General features: G+C 43.6%; 1 protein-coding gene across 1 annotated transcript in view; it reads right to left on the bottom strand.

Moving 5' to 3' along the window:
- Nucleotides 1-20,586, bottom strand: part of LOC139907732 (protein diaphanous homolog 3-like) — a 227,711-nt gene that overhangs the window by 43,191 nt on the left and 163,934 nt on the right. Inside the window, exons 25-27 of the mRNA XM_078282613.1 lie at nucleotides 20,345-20,480; nucleotides 8,533-8,628; nucleotides 8,179-8,241 (exon numbers count right to left, since the gene is read on the bottom strand). Coding sequence (XP_078138739.1) covers nucleotides 8,179-8,241; nucleotides 8,533-8,628; nucleotides 20,345-20,480 — 295 coding nt within the window. The remainder of the gene's footprint in view (nucleotides 1-8,178; nucleotides 8,242-8,532; nucleotides 8,629-20,344; nucleotides 20,481-20,586) is intronic.

The raw sequence follows: 20,586 nt of genomic DNA, 5'->3' as shown, positions 1-20,586 counted from the left end.
ATTAACAGTCAAGCAAGTTGTATGGCACCAGGAAGTTTTTGAATATAAAGAAAACAAATCAGGAGATACGGCATAGAGGTATTTTGGCACAAATCCATATACTAGAGACACAGTGCCAGTCGGCTGCTTTATGAAAAAAAAGAAGCTTGTTTGCAATAATATCCTATCTATAACAAGTGCTCTCCATTGTTGAAGCAAAATTAACACTGCCCATTAGTGGAAGATTTATGGTAAATTGATGACTTGCAAAGAAAAAAAATGCAGAAAATCTAATAAAATGGTCTGTGTATGCAGCACTGAGTGAGCCAAGACAGGCTTTTTAAAATAATCTTTTTGTCCATGCCCTTTGCCAGCCAACAGCCCTTTCCTTTGCTTTGCTCCTCTGCCCTGTATCTGCTTTATTGTGATGCTAAACAGTGAGTTTTGACATTCAGAAGGGCCCTGCCAAAGGACAGGCCAGTGGATGCAGTGGAGTAGAGAAGGCCTTAATGGGTTCAACTGGAATGGAAAGCATCTGCTAGTCTCCACAGGCTGGAGGAGAGGGAAATGTCAAGCACGGCTATTATAGAGCATGCAGCAACTCCAGGAATTTTCACCTGAATGAAAAACACTCTCAGACAATGCACAAGTATGCGCTACACCTCCAACTAAACACACATACTGTAGCATTGAACTCACACATTCACATTCAAATGCCTGTGAGTGCAACATGTACACACACTGGCAGTTACAGCAGTAATGCAACAAAAGTATGTTGCATTACAGCATTTCCCAGCCTATTAAGATTTCAACTGCATTAACTTAAATTCCAAGCTTTACAGAAACTTCCTTTGAGGTGCAACTGCCTTGTCCTGAATGGCAAAGAAAAACATGTTCTTTAAATGTTCGTACATCTGCAGCAAGTCCCAGAGTGACTACTTCTTCATAGGATCACTTGAGCTTGTTTGTTAATTTATACCCCTGAGGATGCTAATCACAGCTAGTGCCAGGCTAATGAACCTCTTTAGCCCAGAGGCCAAGGACACACACATGGCCATGCGCCTCGAGGCTGAGAGTCTGCAAATGTGTGCTGTGAGTGAATGTGTGTGAGTGAGAGTGTGCGTCTGTATACGGCAAAATGTGTGAACGAGTGAGTGTATGTGTATAAAAGGGTGGTATAAGAGCAGATTAGCCAAGTCCAAACCCCGCTCTCTGAGGGGAATCCAGCATCAAACAGATCGCGGAGCCTGAGGGCTGGCCTTCCCACTCTGTCGGCGTGGAATCTCCTCTCGCTGCGCTCAGAGCCTCCGGATCAGCAAGGAGACACAGGAGAGGCAGAGCGGAAGCAGATAGGATGAGGAGAGAGATGAGGCAGTTTGGAAGAATGGAATCATTTTATCATCACAGGCTGAAGTGGTCCTGGGAATCATCGACAACGGGAACCGTCATGTTTGTTCCTATTTCTGTATGAGCGCGGTGCACTTAGAGAATGATACCTGGATATGGGACTGTTTGTAGATTGGTTATTGCGGGGAGGTGAGTAGAGTTCTAAACCGTGTATTATCCCCTTTCATCACTCCTACCGAAATTCTCTGCTATACCTCAGAGTCAAGACAGCTTAGTGGTAACCATGGCAACAGATGCACACAGGGACGTGGCTCTCTTTCTGCCGAGGCCCACGGTCTGACCAGTCACAAATGTTAGCCTGAAGCTCCAACCAAGACAGCCAACCCACTGAAAAGATGAACAAACAAAAGGAAATGGCACAAAAAGCCTGGCGAGATGGGAGCAGGACTGGAACAAGTAAAGATGAAAGATGGCAAAAGATGTTGCTCTAGCCCTTTCCTTCACCAAAGGTATCGCCAGACAGGCAGAACTCAAGCCCCTCCCTTTGTTGAGGACATAGATATAGAGGACAGACAGCACTCAGTCCCCTCCCATAACAAGAGAAGCTCATATAGTTATCTTACTGGCTCCTCCTCTCCCTGATGTGATATGGCTGTTGGCGATGGTAATGTGGGAGGACCAAGAATGTGTGTGGCTGGGCGATAAGGCTGGTGTAAAATTTAATTAGCACAAAGCCATGGTGAAAACGGCTTCATTTCTCATTGCATTATTAACTAGACTGCTATGTAAGAGCCTAGTCTCAATCAATGTACATAATAGGTTGAGAGAGAGGGAGAGAGAGAGAGAGAGAGAGAGGAAGAAAGAGAGAGAGAGGGAGAGAGAGAGAGAGAGAGACAGAGAGAGAGAGAGGGGCAAGTGATGACAATGCAATAGAGATTTTAGAAGGGAGAAAATAGTTCTTACACTCTGAAAAAGATTCTCAGTCAAGAATTATATTAAAGCCCTGATAAATCTTTAACTTTTCACCCAAATTGTCTTTTCTGCCTCTGTCCCCTTGAACCATGAGGTGTTTATCTGGGCAGGCGGAAGAAATGGCTGTATGCATGTTAGGAGGAAAGATAGGGGTGAACATAGGGGAGAGGATCTCAGAGACAGACTGAATAGCGATCACAGATTAGTAGCTCACCTGCTGTTTGGGGCCGGAGCTAGTCTGAATGGGCTGATTAGGGGCCTTGGCTCGACATGCTGAACACAGCTTCCTATTTCACGACCCGCAGCCTCTATTACGGCCCAGCTTCCTCATAATCCAGCTAAGAGTGGATATCTGAGGAGCCTGATCGGCTTAGGACTTGGCTGGAAACGGGGGATGTACAGTGGAGGGACACGGAGCAGAGTGCAGAGGTGTTCGCTATCATCTGTTCTCTTCTATGACTGAGTGGGCACAGTGGAGCCCAGTGTCTGTTTGTGTGTGCGTGTGTGTGTGGATGTTTCTGTGTGCATGTGCATCCACTCTACTCTCATCCATTACACTGACCTCTCCAACCAGTCAGGCGAATATATCACACACCATTCCACTTTCTCATCTTCCATTTTGGACTGTGCATGGACTAGGGAGATTTTATGAATAAAAGTATATTGACTGGCGGTGCCTTACTCTGGCCCTCTTGGTATAGGCCAGTTCAGTCAGTATTGGTGGTTAATACAAATCAATGTGTGTGCGTGTGTGAAAAGACAACATGTTTTTCTTCGGAAAAGGCGTCCAAATTCTCAGTAGGCAGGACTCCTATATCAGCACAGTGGGAGCCTTTAAAAGCCATTTTCCATTATCCATGTACTCGCCTCCAAGGAGATAAAAGCTATGTAAACAGCAGGGATCATTATTATATTGAGTAACATGCCTCGGGTAGAGCCACGGATATAGTAGATGAAACTGGCCTGAATGCGTATTGGACCACCTACTATTCCACGTACAGCCTTACTACTGTACGATTCCCATATTCCAATCATCTTGGATAGAGAGTTGTGAGAAGGAAAGAAAACACCTGATATGTCTTGTTGTCTACTAGCCTTGGTATGTGCACATGTGTCTGTGCAACTGTAGCTATTCATTAAGCCCACTGGCTGACACTGGACACTTGGTGCTTAATGCTAAACCCATCCCTCCTTCAATGCTCTCCACAAACCTTGATTACTATTCTACAAGTCTCACTGCACAGGCTGGACCTAATTACACTAGCCACTTTGTTAAGGTGCCCTCTTGCTCCATCTGTTCCAAGCATGTGTGCATAGACGCAAGCATGCCCACACACACACACACACACACACGCATGCACTGCAGGGCTCGAGACAGACAGACAAAGACAGGTCAAGGTAGGCTCGCCTATCTGGATGTGCCTTTGTCTACGAGAGCGGTTAAACACCTAACCCACCAATCAAGATCAGTGATGGGAGAGAGGCGGTGACTCCAAGCGGTCAGATGGTCATGGACATGAATGCAGACAGTAGTACGCCTGTCCAAGTCTCACACACCGCTCCTGAGCAGTGGCCTTTAACACTGTAGCCCTGTATCTGCAGAACATTTTAACACAGGGTTTAAGCTGTCATACATTTTCTACGCATGTATGTGCCTGTGTGTATGTGTGGGTCTGTGTGAGACAGAGCGCATTCTGTGTTCAGGAACAGAAGCTCTTTGGCAATAATCTGTCACTTTAATGAAAAGCGCATGGGCTGTATGTGATGTGCGGATGATATATTATGGCCAAATGCCGATAAATCAGCAACTTTGACAGTCAAACTTTTGAAACAATGACATGTAGCATCAATTCAAATGGATCTGGGGAAGAGAGCGTCTGTGCTCCTCTTTCTGTCTGGGGCTCACTGGAATGATTTAATAACCCCTTCTTTTTCTGCTTATGTCATGTCTGGGGGGAAAGCAGCAAGGCAAGGGAGGAGAAAAAAAAAAAAACAGACACAAAGCCAGAAAGTAAAGAGTAGACTGGATGAAATAGTGTGTATTTCTTGAGGAACTTCAGGGTGAAGTTCTCTCATTACTGACATGGATATCAAGAGGCAGAAATGTGAGAGAGGAATGAGAAAGCACACACACATGATCTGTGGGATACAGTAGCCTGCAGTGGAATTCACATATCACAGTCTATGAGAAGCCCAGTCAAAAAGGCAAGCATCTAACGGCAGATTCCACTGGAGCACCCCTACCTCAGGTAACTCACTCACTGTCTTTTCACAAATGTCTCACAAGCAGCAAAACATGTGAGGACACAGAACACAGAGGGGAGGAAACAAACTTAATTTTTCATCCTACTTTTCTACGACTTTCATTTCAATTTCAAACTCTCTCCTTTTCTCTCCCCATCTCCGGCTTAATGCTTTTCTGCGGAGAGACACCGTGGGTTGAGTCTCAAATTAAGCTTATTAGTCATCTGCCACTACCATTTGCACCTATACCAAAGCCATTTGAAGTTTGCTCTGAATAGCTGCCCGTATTAAACACAAACTCAACATTATATACAGAAACATAAACTCAGCAAAAAGGGTGACAAAGTCAACTCGACAAATACGTGGCACACAATTTCTTCAAAGACCAGAGGCTAGCTTTTGGGGTGAAACCTTGGTGCTTTCAAGTGGAAGTAAGGAAAAAGAACTCTCCAATTTCCATTTGGTGAGGGGCTCACTGACTTTCTGAAGTGACCTTTACATCAATTTCAAGCTCTAGTTCAGAGCTATATCACACATGATAATTGTTAGGTCGGGTGTCACTAAAGACATCAGAAGTAATCACTCCTAAAGACAGACATTTCCTTCTTCATAGAGCCTGTTTTTTCCCCTATGCCCCTATGTTTCTCCATGATGGATCATACCAGAACAAGGGCACCATTACACACACACACACACACACAGAAACAAACACACACACACATACTCTTCATATACTTCTGGCTTGCTCTGTCTTACGCACTTGGAGGCTCTCTGTCTCACACACACTTGGACACATGGAAGAAAAAAAAAGAAAGAAAATTGTACTGTTATGTCACCCCCCCAGCCACACACACACACACACACACACACACACACACACACACACACACACACACTCACTCTCTCTCACAAACAGCCAGCCAGGGAGCCAGTGAGGTTGTGAGGAGGGCTTGTAAAAAAGGCTGAAATGACCAGACAGTGCCTGGAGAGATGTTTCTAGAAGGACACAGTTAAAAAGCTATGGCTGCTTTATAGATTCAATAAGTCTCTTACACCTGTGTGGCTAACCACCATCGATCCATCATTCTGTGGAGCCCAATCCAATTTAGAGTGTCGAGGAGACCTAGGGCCCCAGAGCCTTATCCTAACCCAGGCCGCAGCCACCACAAAGCCTGCTTACCTTCATCCCCTGGAGTCTGTGTGTGCCTGTGTACTTTGGTGTGTACGTGTGTATGTGCTGTGGGAGACTGCAGACCCAGCTAAACACCTTAACTGCTGGCTCATGTTGAAGTGAGCTGAGCCAATTTTAGGATAGGGGAGGAGAGGAGATGAGAGACAGAGGACGGTGAGAAAAATGGGAGGAACCTTTGGCCAGGACTTCAGACTGCTGAGGAGAAAGGGAGAAAAGGAGGGAAGAAAGGAGGAAGGGAGACTCTGTGTGCCTGAGTGTGCAGCACACAGCGAGTAGACTGTGAGGCGGCTAGACAGATGTCACCATTCCAAACATTTAACACACACCAAAAGGTAAAAGGAATCACAATCCCTTTTGTGCATTATAATCTTCTTATCCCATTGTCTATAGTATGACAATCACACTATAGTCATCATGACTATGAAGCACTACTTCCACACCCAAACTACTCCACAGTCTCACACTACTTAGGTTACATCATCATATAAAGTCGACTGGTAGGGGAGCTCAATCTGTCGGGCCATCTGATTTGTCTCTGCAGACAACAGGCTCCGATGCTCCTGAGTCTCCCTGGGTGCTAATGCTTACCGGTACCGCACATGTACAGATTGACCATTCAAATCTCTCCCCCCGTCGCTAATTACAGTATCTCCTGGCACAGATGTTTCTGTTTTAATTCTCTTTGCTGCTCCACTGGAGTGTAGCAACACCCCTGAGATCAATTATTAAAGGGTATTTAAAGCTGTGGGAAAAGGAGGTGGTGGTGGTGGGGCGGTGTCAGTAAAAGCAGTTGTTTTAGTGTGCGTGCTGCTGACTAAACTTCATCACCTCCCTACTCAACAGAGAGTATCCTGTGGGTTTCACTCACTCCAGCTACTGAACCCAGGATAATTAAAGCCTGGGTCTCCATAGGGGAGAGGCAGGACAAGGAAAGCGGGGAAAATGGGGTGAGGCAGGAGGAGTGGAGCGACACCATACCAATAACAGGTAATTATGTTTGGGGAGGGCCTTTGTCAGGCCAGGAGAGGATGGAAGAAGAGTGTGGGGTTATGGGATAGCAGGGAGATGAGGAGGAGTGTTATTTAAGAGGCAGATGGCAGAGAGGGGGAAATGAAGATGAATGGGCACTGAGAGGGTTGAGCTGGTGCTGGGGCTGGGCAGAGGAAAGTAATTAGCTGTGTTTGCTCTGGGAGGCTGGCAGTGAGGATGAGGCCTACAGTGACAGACTAAAGCCTAGAGCTTTATTAGTCAACAAGACCGTATCTGAGGCAGCCGGCAGGGGGCAGCTAGGCCAGCAACCTTCCAGGACCTTTTTACCCCGTATAACACCGCAGGGCCTTTCCACTACAGGGACGCAGAGCAGCAGTTCCCCTAATGCACTGTGCCCTTCATTTATTTTTGCTGAGGGACATGTGAGAGCGGTTGAGAGTGAGGTGGCGCAATAGCAGTGCAAGCCTATGATGGATCACACCGGGTCAGGGACACTAGCACACACACACAGTAACGGCCACTCGAACGGCTCCTCTTAACATAAGTCTGGCTTGTTCTCTGTTACACACTTACTGACTCTCTCCTTCTCTCTCTCACACACACACAGTATGAGTCTCACCACTCCTCCCACAATCTGTTTCCCTCCCCCTATCATTCCTTAGTTTCACCCTCTCCTCCAACCGTCTCCCCATTTCTTCCTCACACCATTTCTCTCCATTTCTTATGTTCCAGCCACCTCTATCTGTCTCTTTCCTCCCACCCTGTATATCTCCCTCCCCCTCGTCCCTTTCCAATCTAATTTCAGATAAGTCGTAGCAGAACAACAGAGCAAGGCCCTTTATCATTGCCATCGATGATGTGGGTGGATTGAGCATGAGTAATTTTATTCATGTGTGCCTGTACCCAGCCCACAGGGATTCCAATTACAAGTAATAAGAGGTAATAGGGTTACAGCGTAATTTTTTAAGTGCCTCAATAATGATTGTAGAAAACCTTTGACAAGAGGAGAAAGCTGCTGTTTATCTTAGCAACAGCTAAAAGCACAATATCTGTTCACAACTATGAATAATGCAAGACAATTCAATTCAGTGTAATTAGTATCCCATCCGCTCCTCGCTCCCAGGAAGTCATGCATACTCAGACACACAAATATGCGCACATGCGTGCAATTACACATACATTTATACACTCACACACATGCAGACACAGCTGTTAAACCTCAAACTGTTTCAGCATTGGCCTTTCACACTTTCAAAGGGCACACACAAGGTCACGAAAAGGCAAAGGGCCAGTTGAAAAGGTCATTTGGCACACAAAAAAGCAGGACATAGGAACTGTCAAGGGGAATTTGCATGACATGGAAGAGATGGCATGGTAAAGCCTGATTTCCAGTGGCAGACAAAAAGATAAAGCTCAGCATGCTTGCGGACATAGCTTTGTGGTTTTTATTTTACCATGGTTAACAGGCCTGAGAACCTGGCGGTAGGAGCTGGGGCTGATGGTCTGTGGCTGGTTATCTGTAGGGAGAACAGTGGATACACAATGCCACACTATGAGGGATCACAAGATCACAAGGAGTCACTCACCAGCTGGATGAAGACTGGGAAGGGAGCATTACAGTGGGTGTGGGAAGTGTACTTCATTAACAGGAAATACTGTGTGTAGGTGTTGAAGGGCGCAGATGCTCTTTATTTCTTTTTTGTGTGTATACATCCACAGTTTGTCTGGTAAATATGGGTGCTAGATGTGTGTGTATGTGTGTGTGTGTGTGTGTGTGTGTAAGTGTAGGTAAAGGATATGAGACTCACCTCTGGGTCTTGGTGCTCTCTTCCTGCGGTCTCTGAATGCAGCTCCTGACTGTAGGGCTTCCAGCAAACTATCCATCACCCCTGTCTCATCATTCTCTGGAAAAGAGAGTGAGAAAGGAAGAGATGGGGGTGGGTTAGAGGACAGAGAAGAGAAGACAGAGAAAGGTAAAGAAAAAAAAAATCAGATAAGGTGGAATTTCAATCAGTCGCCAGGGTTGCCATAGCAATTGCAACAATTCGGGGCTTACAATGGCAGGCCATTGTATTAACACTTAATAGCATGTGATTTGAAAAGCAGGCTAGCTTTTAACAGGCCCATATATCACATGTATGCCTCCGCAGCCCTATAGCAAGTGTCCACTATCTCACAGAGGTGTTGTAGTTGACTCATAAACAGACAGAGGGAAAGTTCAAAGTATTAACCTTGGCTATGGAGTTTGATATACTTTGATGGAAAATATATGGAAAATATACTGTGATGTCAAGAGGGGTGTGGTGGCAGACAAGCCAGCATCTAAGAATCTGGGGTCAGAAGGTCTAGATTCAGTCATTTTACAATGTAAGCACACATGTGCACACACATGCACGGACAGACACAGAACACTTAAACCTGGTAACATGGTGTTTCACAGTATTTTCTGGTGACATACTCATGACACAGCATACCAAGCCCTTGGCTTTTAGAAGCTAAGGAAGGACAGAAATGCATAGATGGAAAAAAGGGAAAAAAAAAAATCTTTGCAGGTATGACATTTAAATCATGCCCTGTGCTGGCACAGCCAGAGAACCTGGCCCTGACACCTGAGGCAGAATGATGGACCTGGCTAGTGATTTGCAGTGAAAACAGCCTCCAATGGATGGGAGGGAAAATAGATGGCAGGTACATGGAAATGTTCAGGGACACATACAGCATAAACTGTCAAGCAAAAGTTTATGCCGTGGTTGTCATGTACATGCGTGTTTTCTTTTCGACATTGCTCCTATCTTGCCGATAAAATTGTAAGTCTTGGCCAACCACCACGAAGCAATGGAAGGCTGTTTGACACTGGGCTCTGAGGAGGGCTCTGCGCAGTTAATTAAATGTTCACTAGTAGCACATTAGTACTCTCCACGTGTCTCGATAAATGCAACCAAAGGATTACCACTGCATTCTTCTTACTTCGACCCGCAAGCTATCATTTGCATGTTGTCAATCAGTCTTAATTTGTCATGCACAGCTCTGTGCACTTCATAACTGCAGCTTTGTGCACTTCATACTAGCTTGAAAAAAAGCCCTGCAGATGAAGATGTTGAGAAAACTAGGAAGGAAGAAGAAAAATAAAAAACATACAGTATGTTCATAAACTGCAACATGATACTAATGCAATACTTGTGCGTTATGTGCAGAGTTGGCGAACAAAAGCTATGGAGGCAATAGGCAGTTCCATAAAGACACAATGTTGTTTTCTGCAGCTGAACCCTACATAAACCTTACAGGCATACAGAATACACTATTCGATCAACATGTTACGAAAGTAACAAATCTATTCAAACAGATACAGTACTTGGGCTTTTAACTTGCCATCCCCTACTCTATATATTCGGCTATTATCACCTCAAGAACACTGAACATTTACAGTGAGCTCTAACAGTAAAGCATTGGCCTTTCACACTTTCAAGGGGCATTCATTTGGACAGTTCTTTAGTGTTCAGTTTTCTATATATATATTAACAAAATATATAATAATTCTTACAACAACTACAGGGTAGGAGACCACTGTAATTTGATGGCATCTTTAAATATTGAATGAACAGTCAATCTAATGCATTTTTTTTTATGTGGCCCCAAATTTCGGACTGCTAAAAGTATTTGGGAAAAAAAAGTTATACAAAATAAAGTTGCTATTTATATTACTTTGTCCAAAATAAATAAATAAATATTAATAATAATGATCATAATCATGACATAAAATGACTTCTAGAAGTCTGAAGCACAAGAACATCATCAGATTCATTTCCTCAAGTCTTCTGCCACCCAAAATTCAATCTCTTTGCACTTTGATGTAAAGCTGTAAAAATGTAGCTGTTGATTACATACTGCTTGAAATTACATTTGTCTAGTATGGAATACAAGCAAGCCAACGAGTGTGAAGTATCAATCCAACCTCAAACAATCGTTCTCAAGTCTTTATTTGTCCAAATACAAAAAATTGATTTTTTAAATGAATTAAATTAAACACATTTTAAATGATTCCTGATATGGATGAAACTACCATAAAATTAAAGCTGACTTTCTGTACTTATTCTCGTAGACACTGTATTCTTTAAAATCAAAATTGCTATTACAGCAGAGTAAAACCTGAACAGTAACACTATCCAAATACCTTTGAAAATCACCGTATAATCTATTAAATTCACATTGCTCCAGTCTTTGCCTGTACATCATTATCGCCTTTAACAGATAACGTGATCCATAAGCTATCTTCAACCGCACACACTATTTAAAGACACAGATGCAGATGGAAAACCTGCAGGGTGAATGTTGATCAGTTTAACACAGTAATTTGACACCTTTACTACTCTCAAATTCAGCACTGCTAGCTGTCAAAGTTCCATACTTTTTCCAGACTTCTTCACAAAGTTTTTGTAAACGTGTGTTCAATGTGATGTATGCTGATAGTGGGTGGGGTATTTATTGATATTCACCATCCTCCTGACTATGTCACTCTGTAGCTGGAGTTCACAAAAAATAGCACTATATGTTTACAGACAGTGCGTCTATAATTACATAAAATGTATAGCCATGTGTGAATCAGGACACCTTTTTTCTGTACTTTTGCAGACTTTTTGTGCAATTCTGTGTGCTGTAATTAAGCACGTAACCCTGATTCACATACAGTGAACATACAGAATTGGACACAACTTTAGAGGCTAATGAGAGTTTACATCCTGTACTCTTAATTGTCAGTATCAGCATTTTCCAGTAGCATGGTTCCTACACAATTTATCCATTTTAAAATTCTTTTCCATTCTTTTCCAGACCTCCATTTTCAGAAAATGCAGATTTGTCACTCCTTTCTTTACATTTTTGACCACAGGCTAATGATATAACTGATAACTGATAACTTACTGATAACGTAATGGCGAATTTCCAGCTTTGACCAAACTTTCTCACAATTTTGGAACTGTGTAGTGACTGCTAGTTCCATGGCTACATCACCAGCAACACCAGTCTGGTGATGGCCAGTGAGGTGCCCCAAAGTCAGCAGCACTGATACTTCCACTGGGGCTAAGCTGCCAGAAACGTTTTTGACACTGGGCCAGTAATTAGTTAATTTAACCTGAACAGATAACATGTGGAGAAGGCATAAAGAGTGGGTGAAGGGGTGTGGGGATGGATGGGTAAAGGGGATGGATGGGTGAAGGAGTGGGGGGAAATCTAGTAGAGAGAAAAAAAGTGGGTGAAAGGAGATAACCCAAATTGGAAGTCTAGCCCCCCACAACTCCCGTCACTCTTCCTCAAGTTGTTCCTGCATTCCCCTCATTGCTGTAAATAGCACTCAACAGCTTCATTGGCCCCAATAGAGAACAAGCTGTACCTTCAGCTGTGGTGTGACTGCCAGGTCCCAGCACTGATTTAGTGAAGGGTAGGAGGACATTGCTCTGATTAAGGTTATGTGTATTTTTCCTCACTCCCATTTCTTCCTGCAAATCCCATTGAAACAATGGCTTACCATACTTACATGGTAAATAACACAGAACAGCCAAGATCAAATTCACATGTGGACTTATAAATTGTGATGCCTCGAACACCTATATGTGGTTACATCTTCTATTTTAACACTTATAGCATTATTTTTACATTATTATAGTTTGCTGAATGAGCTTGAAATGGGACTATAGTAAGAATGTGAATATATCTAAACTAAGTCAGTGAAGTAGAGGAAGTGGGAGAGACAGCAAGTGAGAAGAACTGGTATCATTCAAACCACACTAAGCATATTCATTATAATGGCTAGCTACTCCTATTTCATTATGCTTCCCCCTCCTTGGCATTGTCTTCTGCACTGAGCAAAAACGCCTATTTTCATTATTCGACCTATCAGGTCTGCAAAATGCCAACTGTCAATCAGAGATGAAGGATGCATGACAACTCTGATAGATAGTATTCTCTGAACCTATTCATGTTTTTCTGTAAGCCTCAGAACAATGAATTCATATTCTTATTGAAATGCTACAAAGATGCACAAAGACATGGTTAGTGTAAATCAAAGTGTCAGCTTTCTTTGTCTAGCCCCGGGCTATTTGCTTTATAATTTTAACCATATTCACTACACCCTGAAGTTATCCATCATACCCCAATGCAATAACAATTTTCTTGAAAGCAAATAAGCACATTGCAAATCAAGTGAATTCAAATGCTCATTTGAATAACGTGTATGTGTGTGTGTATGTGTAATATGTATTGCATCTGTGCAGAGGCATTTACCTGAGCCTGATAGTGTTGGTCTATATTAATAGATATTAATGATGACTGGGTTGGCTGGCCCTGACACAGCCCCCCCCTGTCCTCCTATGGGGAGAAATCTCTGTGCTTGGCTGTTCCCCAGCTCTGTTATCGGGCTCCCTTCCTCTGTCAGGAGCCTCCAAGCTCTCCGCAATCTCCCTCAATCAGGATGTGCTCTGTGGTGAGACCTATTACCCGTGACTGCTGCTGCCTTGCTGCACCATGAGGCCTGCTAACCCTACAGTTGATCTCTTCTCCCTTTCCTGCATACCGCACAGCCCTACGGTGGGTTCTGGTCTCTCCTCCCCTACAAACACTGTCAGTCATCTCCGCAGTGCACGATCCCCTCCACAGCAAACCCTCCTCCACTGTGAAGCTCCAGTATCCAGGGCACAGGTTCCCCAGGGTGGTGGGCTGCTGTTGTACCAGAACCCTACGCCAAGTTACAACTGCACACACACAAATGGTGGCTATATCATGGCCTACTTCCTTGCCTGCCCGACTGCTGGTGCTGTGTGTGCATGTGTTCGGCTTTTCATTCGCAAGAGTTGTACCCCTCCTCTGGTTGATATGGGCCTAGTTCTTCATCATTACGCAGAGCAGAGAGGCAGCAAGCATTTCTGAGGAAAACCAACGCTCCTCGACGTCCAAATATGTCTCTACTGCTGTGGCAATTCATCACAGGCAGCAAGCTTTACACTCCCCACAACACACACACACACACACACTCACGCGTACACAAAAATACAGACGCACACACAGAAAACAAGCAAAAAGAGCAGATCAATCTGTCGCAACCTGCAGTGTGTGCCTTAGTGTGTAGTACTCCGTTTGACTCCAACCCACAAGAACATAAAACACTCTCTGAGCCTCAGGAGGCGAGAAAAAAACGAAACCGACTCAGATCTCCCGACTCAGGATTATATGGGAGCACAAACAGTCCAATTTTACACATCAATCAGAGGCACCTCAGACAGGCAGAGACAGAAAACTGCTTTATAGAACGGAGACAAGAGGTGCTTTCAGACAGCCCAACACTGAGAATCACGACACATATTTATATACTTACACCCACATGCCCACAGAGAGATCATAGACATGTCAGTTCACATGGGTAGTAATGGAGGAGGAAGAAATGGCAAAACCAGGAATATTAGTCAAACTAGTAGCTGTGAAATGGGTTTGAAACAGTGATTCAGCTCGCGAAAGGTGGTGTTGAACAGGACATGGAGATAGAACAAAAAGGAAAAAGAGGAGTAGGACAATGAAGAGTGGTATTCCAGCTTTGACAGTAGAGCTTCTGATTGGTGCTTTGATGTGCACAATTTGCCTGCCTCTCTCTATTCTGCTGCTTCTGGGACCAGAGCTCTCGTGACAGGTGTGCAGTGTGCACAGAGACTTTCTGCTTTAACTTTCACAAAAATGAAGACACCCTCGTAAAACAGTCTAGGCCTCTCTGATGTCTATTTAAAGACTAGTAAGAGTTCAGTGTCTGCCTTGTGTTCACGTCCTCTTGATTGCTGCTCTACAGTCAACTCCAAGTCCCAAGTTTCAGCAGTGAAAGAAAGTAGCAATTGAGCAGAATAAGCTCCACTGTGAAGTGTCTTGGGTATTTGTCCTCCACTTTGAAAAAAACCAAAACAAAACAAAAAAAGAACAGGCTCGTCGAACAAGGAGGTAAACAAAAGCAGAGGGGTGTCTTTCAAACCAGGAAAACAAAAGAAACAACGCAAGGAGTGGAATCAAGGGAGAGCTGGACCTCCACCTCTGGGAATAGTCTGTACTTATCCAGTTATCCTCCTGTCTAGAGTGAAACTTCAATCACCATCTATTTAATCAGAGCCAGCTCAGAGTGGCGTTTTCCATTGTCTAGACAAACAGGCTGTCTGTGTGTCGATGTCTACCCTCTATTCAGACCAGTGCTAATGCCTCCAGCCACTTCACTCAACAGGATGTGGCACTTATCATCAGGACATTGACCTGGGAGTAACACTGTGTAGCAGAGGTGGGCCTGAGCAAGGCAAGAAATAGGGTCACTTGGGCTGGGATTGAAAAGCCCAGGACAGGAAATGACATGCCAGAGTAAAATGCATACATGCCTACCACCGTGCTCCCTTGACACTTGCAAGGGCAATGGTACAATGGGGCTAATCAACCCCCTCTCTCCTGCATATCCCATATTCCACTTTACTGACTCTTTGAGCAGCAAGTAGACAAGTCATTCAGTGGGTGATGAATAGGGGTGCGCTGATCGATCGGCCAGCGATCAAAATCAGCCACAAAATTTTCTAAATGCATCATCGGTGATTGACTGGCTGATCAAAAATAAGAAAATAATATTTTTTTTTTAAATTGCGGTAAAAAGTATGAGCCAAATTTGTGTCAATCAGCAGAACGTTACTAGTGTAGGCATGTCATCTGGCATTGAAAGTTCATTTTTGACGTTGCGTTTTGAATTTCACGAAACAGATTCGAAACATATACTGGACAAAAGGCAGAGCCTATGCTGCTGCAATGAAAACTAAGGGTGCTTCGATCGATCGGCCACCGATCGTTATCGGCTGATATTCGTTCTAAATAGTTTGATCGGTGGTCTCTATAAAGGCCGATCAGAAGCGCCGATCAGATGACGCAAAACACGCAAGACAATTTCTCTACGCGCCGCTAAAATGGCTTCACCGGTCTGGCAGTTCTACCAGGTGTCTGAAAAAGACAATAAATTTGCAAAAATGTTAGGGAGAGACGAGATGGGAAGAGATCCAAACAGAAGTAGTCTCTTTGTGCGGTCTCTCTCTCTGTCTCTCACGCTCGCTCTCTCTCTCTCTCTGTGTGTGTGTGTCGCGCTCTCTCTCGCTCTCTGTCTCGCTCACTCTCTCTCTCTCGTTGGATCCGTCTGTTCGCCTCCCATTGCACACGCGGGCGTGAGGGATATTTTTTTTTCCATGCCAAGAAGACGACCGGCTGAATTCCCAAAAAGAAGAACTAAGGGTTATTAACGTTATTCGGAATACAGCTGGGTTTCTGAGACTAGCAGATTAGCTGTATATAGGCTACTGTAGGTGCTAGTCAGTATCCACTGAGTGGACTGAAAATGTTAATATTTACTTTTTAACTCTGACTCTGAATGTTTGCTCCCTCAATCCAGATTAATATTGAAAAATATTTTGTTATGTTGCAGTTTTTATAGTCTCTAAAGTTGGAGTAAATTGATAAAGGCCCTGTGTTTTCCGTCTATTGGAATTGATTTTTGTTGCCTCAGTAGGCCTATATATAATTTATCTAATCTAACTTGGTTAGATTTAGCTTTTATTCTAATTTTTATTTTATAAAATTTTATTTATTTTATTCCACAGGAAAGGTATATTTGTTAAGATCTAAGCTGCTCCCAATAACCAAGCGTAGGCTGCTATGGTTTAAGTTGTGTCTCTAAGAGAGAGAGTGGAATATGTTGCACATGTTGCCTGCCAATAAACAGTTGTCAATTCATGATACTTTCTCATCTCTTAATTTTAATACTTAATATACAATGTTGTTAAGAATAGTTAAATAAATAAATAATGCTACACGATGAATAGAAGGCTTCAAATAGACCCCGTGATTGGTGATCGGTATCGGCCGATACTGCTTCCAGCGATCGGTGATCGGCCCCAAAAATCCTGATCGGAGCACCCTTAATGAAAACTTTTCATGAGCTACCAGTAGCAATAGGTGAGTACGCACCTCAGTCATCAAGCACACACCAGCATGTAATTACTATGTTTGGATAAAACCTACGATTTATTTATTTACAATATGTGATGCAGCCATAAGAACGCTGTTAAAAACAGTGCTTTATTGGAATTGTATTATTTATGGCTGCTGCGCACATTGACATGATGTGCCGTTGTTACTACAAACTCTGGGTAAAATGCATTGTTTCAATCATTTAGATCAGTGATTGGCCAATCACATTGTTTAAAAATCGGCAATTGGAATCAGCCGCAGAAAAAATGATCGGTGCATCACTAAGTATGAAATAAGGCCATTGAAAGCAGAATCCTTTTTGCACATCCCCCACCCGTATGGCCAGTTGTCTATACAAGTAAATATGTCAGCAACAAATTAGTATAAAACAATCAGGTGAGCATCATTACAGCATAAACACATGATGCAGAAGGCACTGCCAGTTTGCCCATATAGGAAATAGGAATCACATCTCATATAAGCCACCTCTTCCCCAAAAGATTTATTTTTCTTTCTTTCGCTCTCTCTCTCTCTCTGATGCCCCTCCTATGTGCTGTTAGCATCTTTGCATGCAGGGGTGCGTCTCTAGCTGTTCTTCTATTTGACGTCTTAATAGTTCATCGCTTGTAGCCATGTAGGGAATGTTAAATAAAGCTCTGATGTGTAATTTGTCGCTCCACAAACATTCCCGCTCCCGGCCTACCCTGGGAGTTAATGCAACAGATTTGTCATACACAAGGCAGGCGCAGCTAGAGGAGGAGGAAAAAAACACCTATTCAATCTGAATTTCAATCTCCATAGGGCTCTATGCAAATGCATGCATGCTGATGCTTTCACTCTCTCAGACTACCAGAAGGCACGGTGCAGCAGATGGAGTCAGGCTGCACATTATCGCGGAGGTAGAAGCCAACTCGGTGGCAGGTGAAGGAGCTGCAGGGAAACAGGTATGAAACTGAGAACCTCACAATGAACGTATGCATAAGCAGGCAAAGCTTGGGCTAAAATTAAACTAAATGTGAGTACCTGTAGCAGGTAGCTAAATTCCATTTCGATCATTTTCTGCCCGAATCCCTTCCCCCTCCCTCCCTTCCTCTGTCTCTCATTGCTGTGCCCTTCAGCATAATGTGGATATGCAGTCTCTCTGGGGCTTTTTAGGGAATTGATGGATAATCAGATGATTACAGAGAAAATCTCCATTGAGGACAATCCTCCCTGACAAACAAAGAGAAAGCTCTTTAGTTAATAAATAGGCTGTGTTGAGAGAGAGAGAGAGAGAGAGAGAGAGAGAGAGAGAGAGAGAGAGAGAGAGAGAGAGAGAAATCCTGTCCTGGATTGGCAGCACAATGCCAAATCTCAGTCACTCATTCATTTTATCCCAACTATCTGTGTGTGTGCGCGCGCGCATGTGTGTTTGTGCACGCGTGCATGCATGTGTCAAGTATTGCCAGAAACATCACTTCTTGGGGATGTCAGAGAGTTTCCCTTTAGCTTTATCTTAATTTGAGCGTATCTAAATAAATTTCAAGCTCTAGGCATATTTGTATAAGCCTTTATGACAACATTTGGCTGAAGTTTGTTCTTATAATTTTGTTCTTACTTCTGAACTACTTTTCTGAAATAGAAAAGTTTGAAGTTTGGGAGAAAACCCAACACACACACACGCACAGAGAGAAACAAATACAAGCTGTCATTCTGAGTGAGTGACCCAGCCAAACATGCCAGAATTATTAAAATTCAGACAAGCACACAAATATGTATGCGCGCGCGCACACACACACACACATACACATACACACACACACACACACACACACACACTCAGAGTTATGTCTGTCTTTCAAAAGCAGCAGATTGGTGGCAGTCCATAATTTTTGTTGGCTCTAACCTTGGCCCTGGTGTTTTGAGATAACCACAGCATGGCAGAGAGTGACATACACACTACTGGACTAACATATATCACCTATCCACCAGATCCCTGTTGATTAAGCACTACTAGACATGACCCTGCTAAATGCCTACCATCCACCAACATGGCTTTGGATGAGCTGAGCAGCGTAGACCTTAGCCATTTAGGAAGTCAAAAGCTAACACTTGGCATAGTGTGACATTTGAGGGATGTCTGTTATAAGAGATGAAATACTGGGATCTAAATCTAAACCAGAAGGAAATGGGGGAGGAGTGTGGCATTTTTTTTTTAGCCAAGATAGGCCTGCCTTTGGCTGGGTGCTATGCCCACAGCAGTACTTTGGCCTGGATGGAGCATGGTGGTTCTCCACTTAGCCTGTAGGGTCTACAGGACTGCTACAGTGGCTGGCATGGTCATGTTAGCTAGATGCTGGTACTGGGCTGGGACTGCCAAGCTCAGCTGCAGTGCCAACCTTGGCTTTGGACATTGGAAATGGGTCTGGAGGCTGTGCTGTTGAAAAAGTTTCTGGCATCAGCAATGCTCCAAAGGAAAAAAAACAACAACAAAAAAAAAAAAAAAGTCTGGCACTTGGCACAAGATGCTCTGGCACAAGGCAGACATTATCTTCTTTATAGCTATGCCTGAACCTGCTTGTTATAAATAGAGTTAGCGTTCTAGTTACCAGTGAGAGTCACAAGTGGTTAAACAGGCCATTTAAGTAGATGCCTTTGTGACAACTCAACATTCTAACACGCTCTGCGATGTCATTACTTGATGTAAAGTGAAAAGCATTGACATGGTGTGTGATAATGTAATTTTATATCAAAAGATTATCAATTTGACCACCAGCCTTTACTGACTGTTGCGTAATGCTCTGCCAGCTAAATACAAAGAGTGTTAACCCGGCTTATTGGTTGGCAAGGCCGTCCTTCAACCAGTCGATCTAGGTTAAAGCCCTGTGTTGGCAATCATCCATCCTGCTCAAGTGTCCTTGAGCAAGACAATGAATTCCTACAAGCTCCATGGGCCTATTCTTTAGCTGACCCTGTGCTCTGACCTCCCTGGAGAGGGCATGCAACAAGAGAATTTTTCTATGAGGATCAATATAGTATCACATTATTATCTTCATGATGCCATGGTTGAAATCTTCCCATTGTTAAGCATCAAGATAGTAAGAAACTCCGACAATGATGTGGTACGGTAGTGGAAAGTTGTGGAAGGCGCTTTTGATTTCTATAACTGGGAAACTTAATTTAAGCAAAACCCCTGTGAGATAAATTTGTCAGACTTGATAAAAAACAAGTCTCAACACCTAATGATACTGTCAAAGAGAATTAAATGGGCTGAGTGAAACAAATAGTTCAAGAAAGCTTTGTTTTCATATCGCACAACTGCTAATTTTGAATTGAACTTCCTTCCAACATTACTCAACCATTTGTCCATCAATCCAAATGAGCACACATGCTTTCGAGTAGATGTGAATTAAGTTTCAAAGAGATAAATACTGAATTGTGGAAAAATGGGCACGCCTTCATTTAATGATTATATCGGGTCTTATGCTTGCTTGATAAATGAGAGCCATTGTCTTGAAATGATCTTGCACACAATTGGACCCTGGATTGATTTAGCAGACAGCTGCATGTAGAGGGCTTAACGATGCAAGGGTTGATAAGCAAAGCAGACTGAACAATCTCTACCTGCATTGACCTCCAGCAACCTCTTCTTCTTCTGCTGTCTCTCCTGCTTCTCATGCTCAGCTTTCTCCTTTGCTGCCCGCGCTCTCCTCTGTTTCTCCTCCGCCTCCCTCCTCCTCAGGTTCTCCTTCAGTGCTTGCTATGGGGGTGAGAGAGAGAGAGAGAGAGAGAGAGAGAGAGAGAGAGAGAGAGAACGATAGAAGGATTGCTAAGTGGGGTAAATTACAGCAGTGTAGGGTCAGTCA

The sequence above is a fragment of the Centroberyx gerrardi genome, chromosome 1, assembly GCF_048128805.1.
Source record: "Centroberyx gerrardi isolate f3 chromosome 1, fCenGer3.hap1.cur.20231027, whole genome shotgun sequence".
Classification (NCBI taxonomy): Eukaryota; Metazoa; Chordata; class Actinopteri; order Beryciformes; family Berycidae; genus Centroberyx; species Centroberyx gerrardi.
This window is presented reverse-complemented; position numbering and strand designations above follow the sequence as displayed.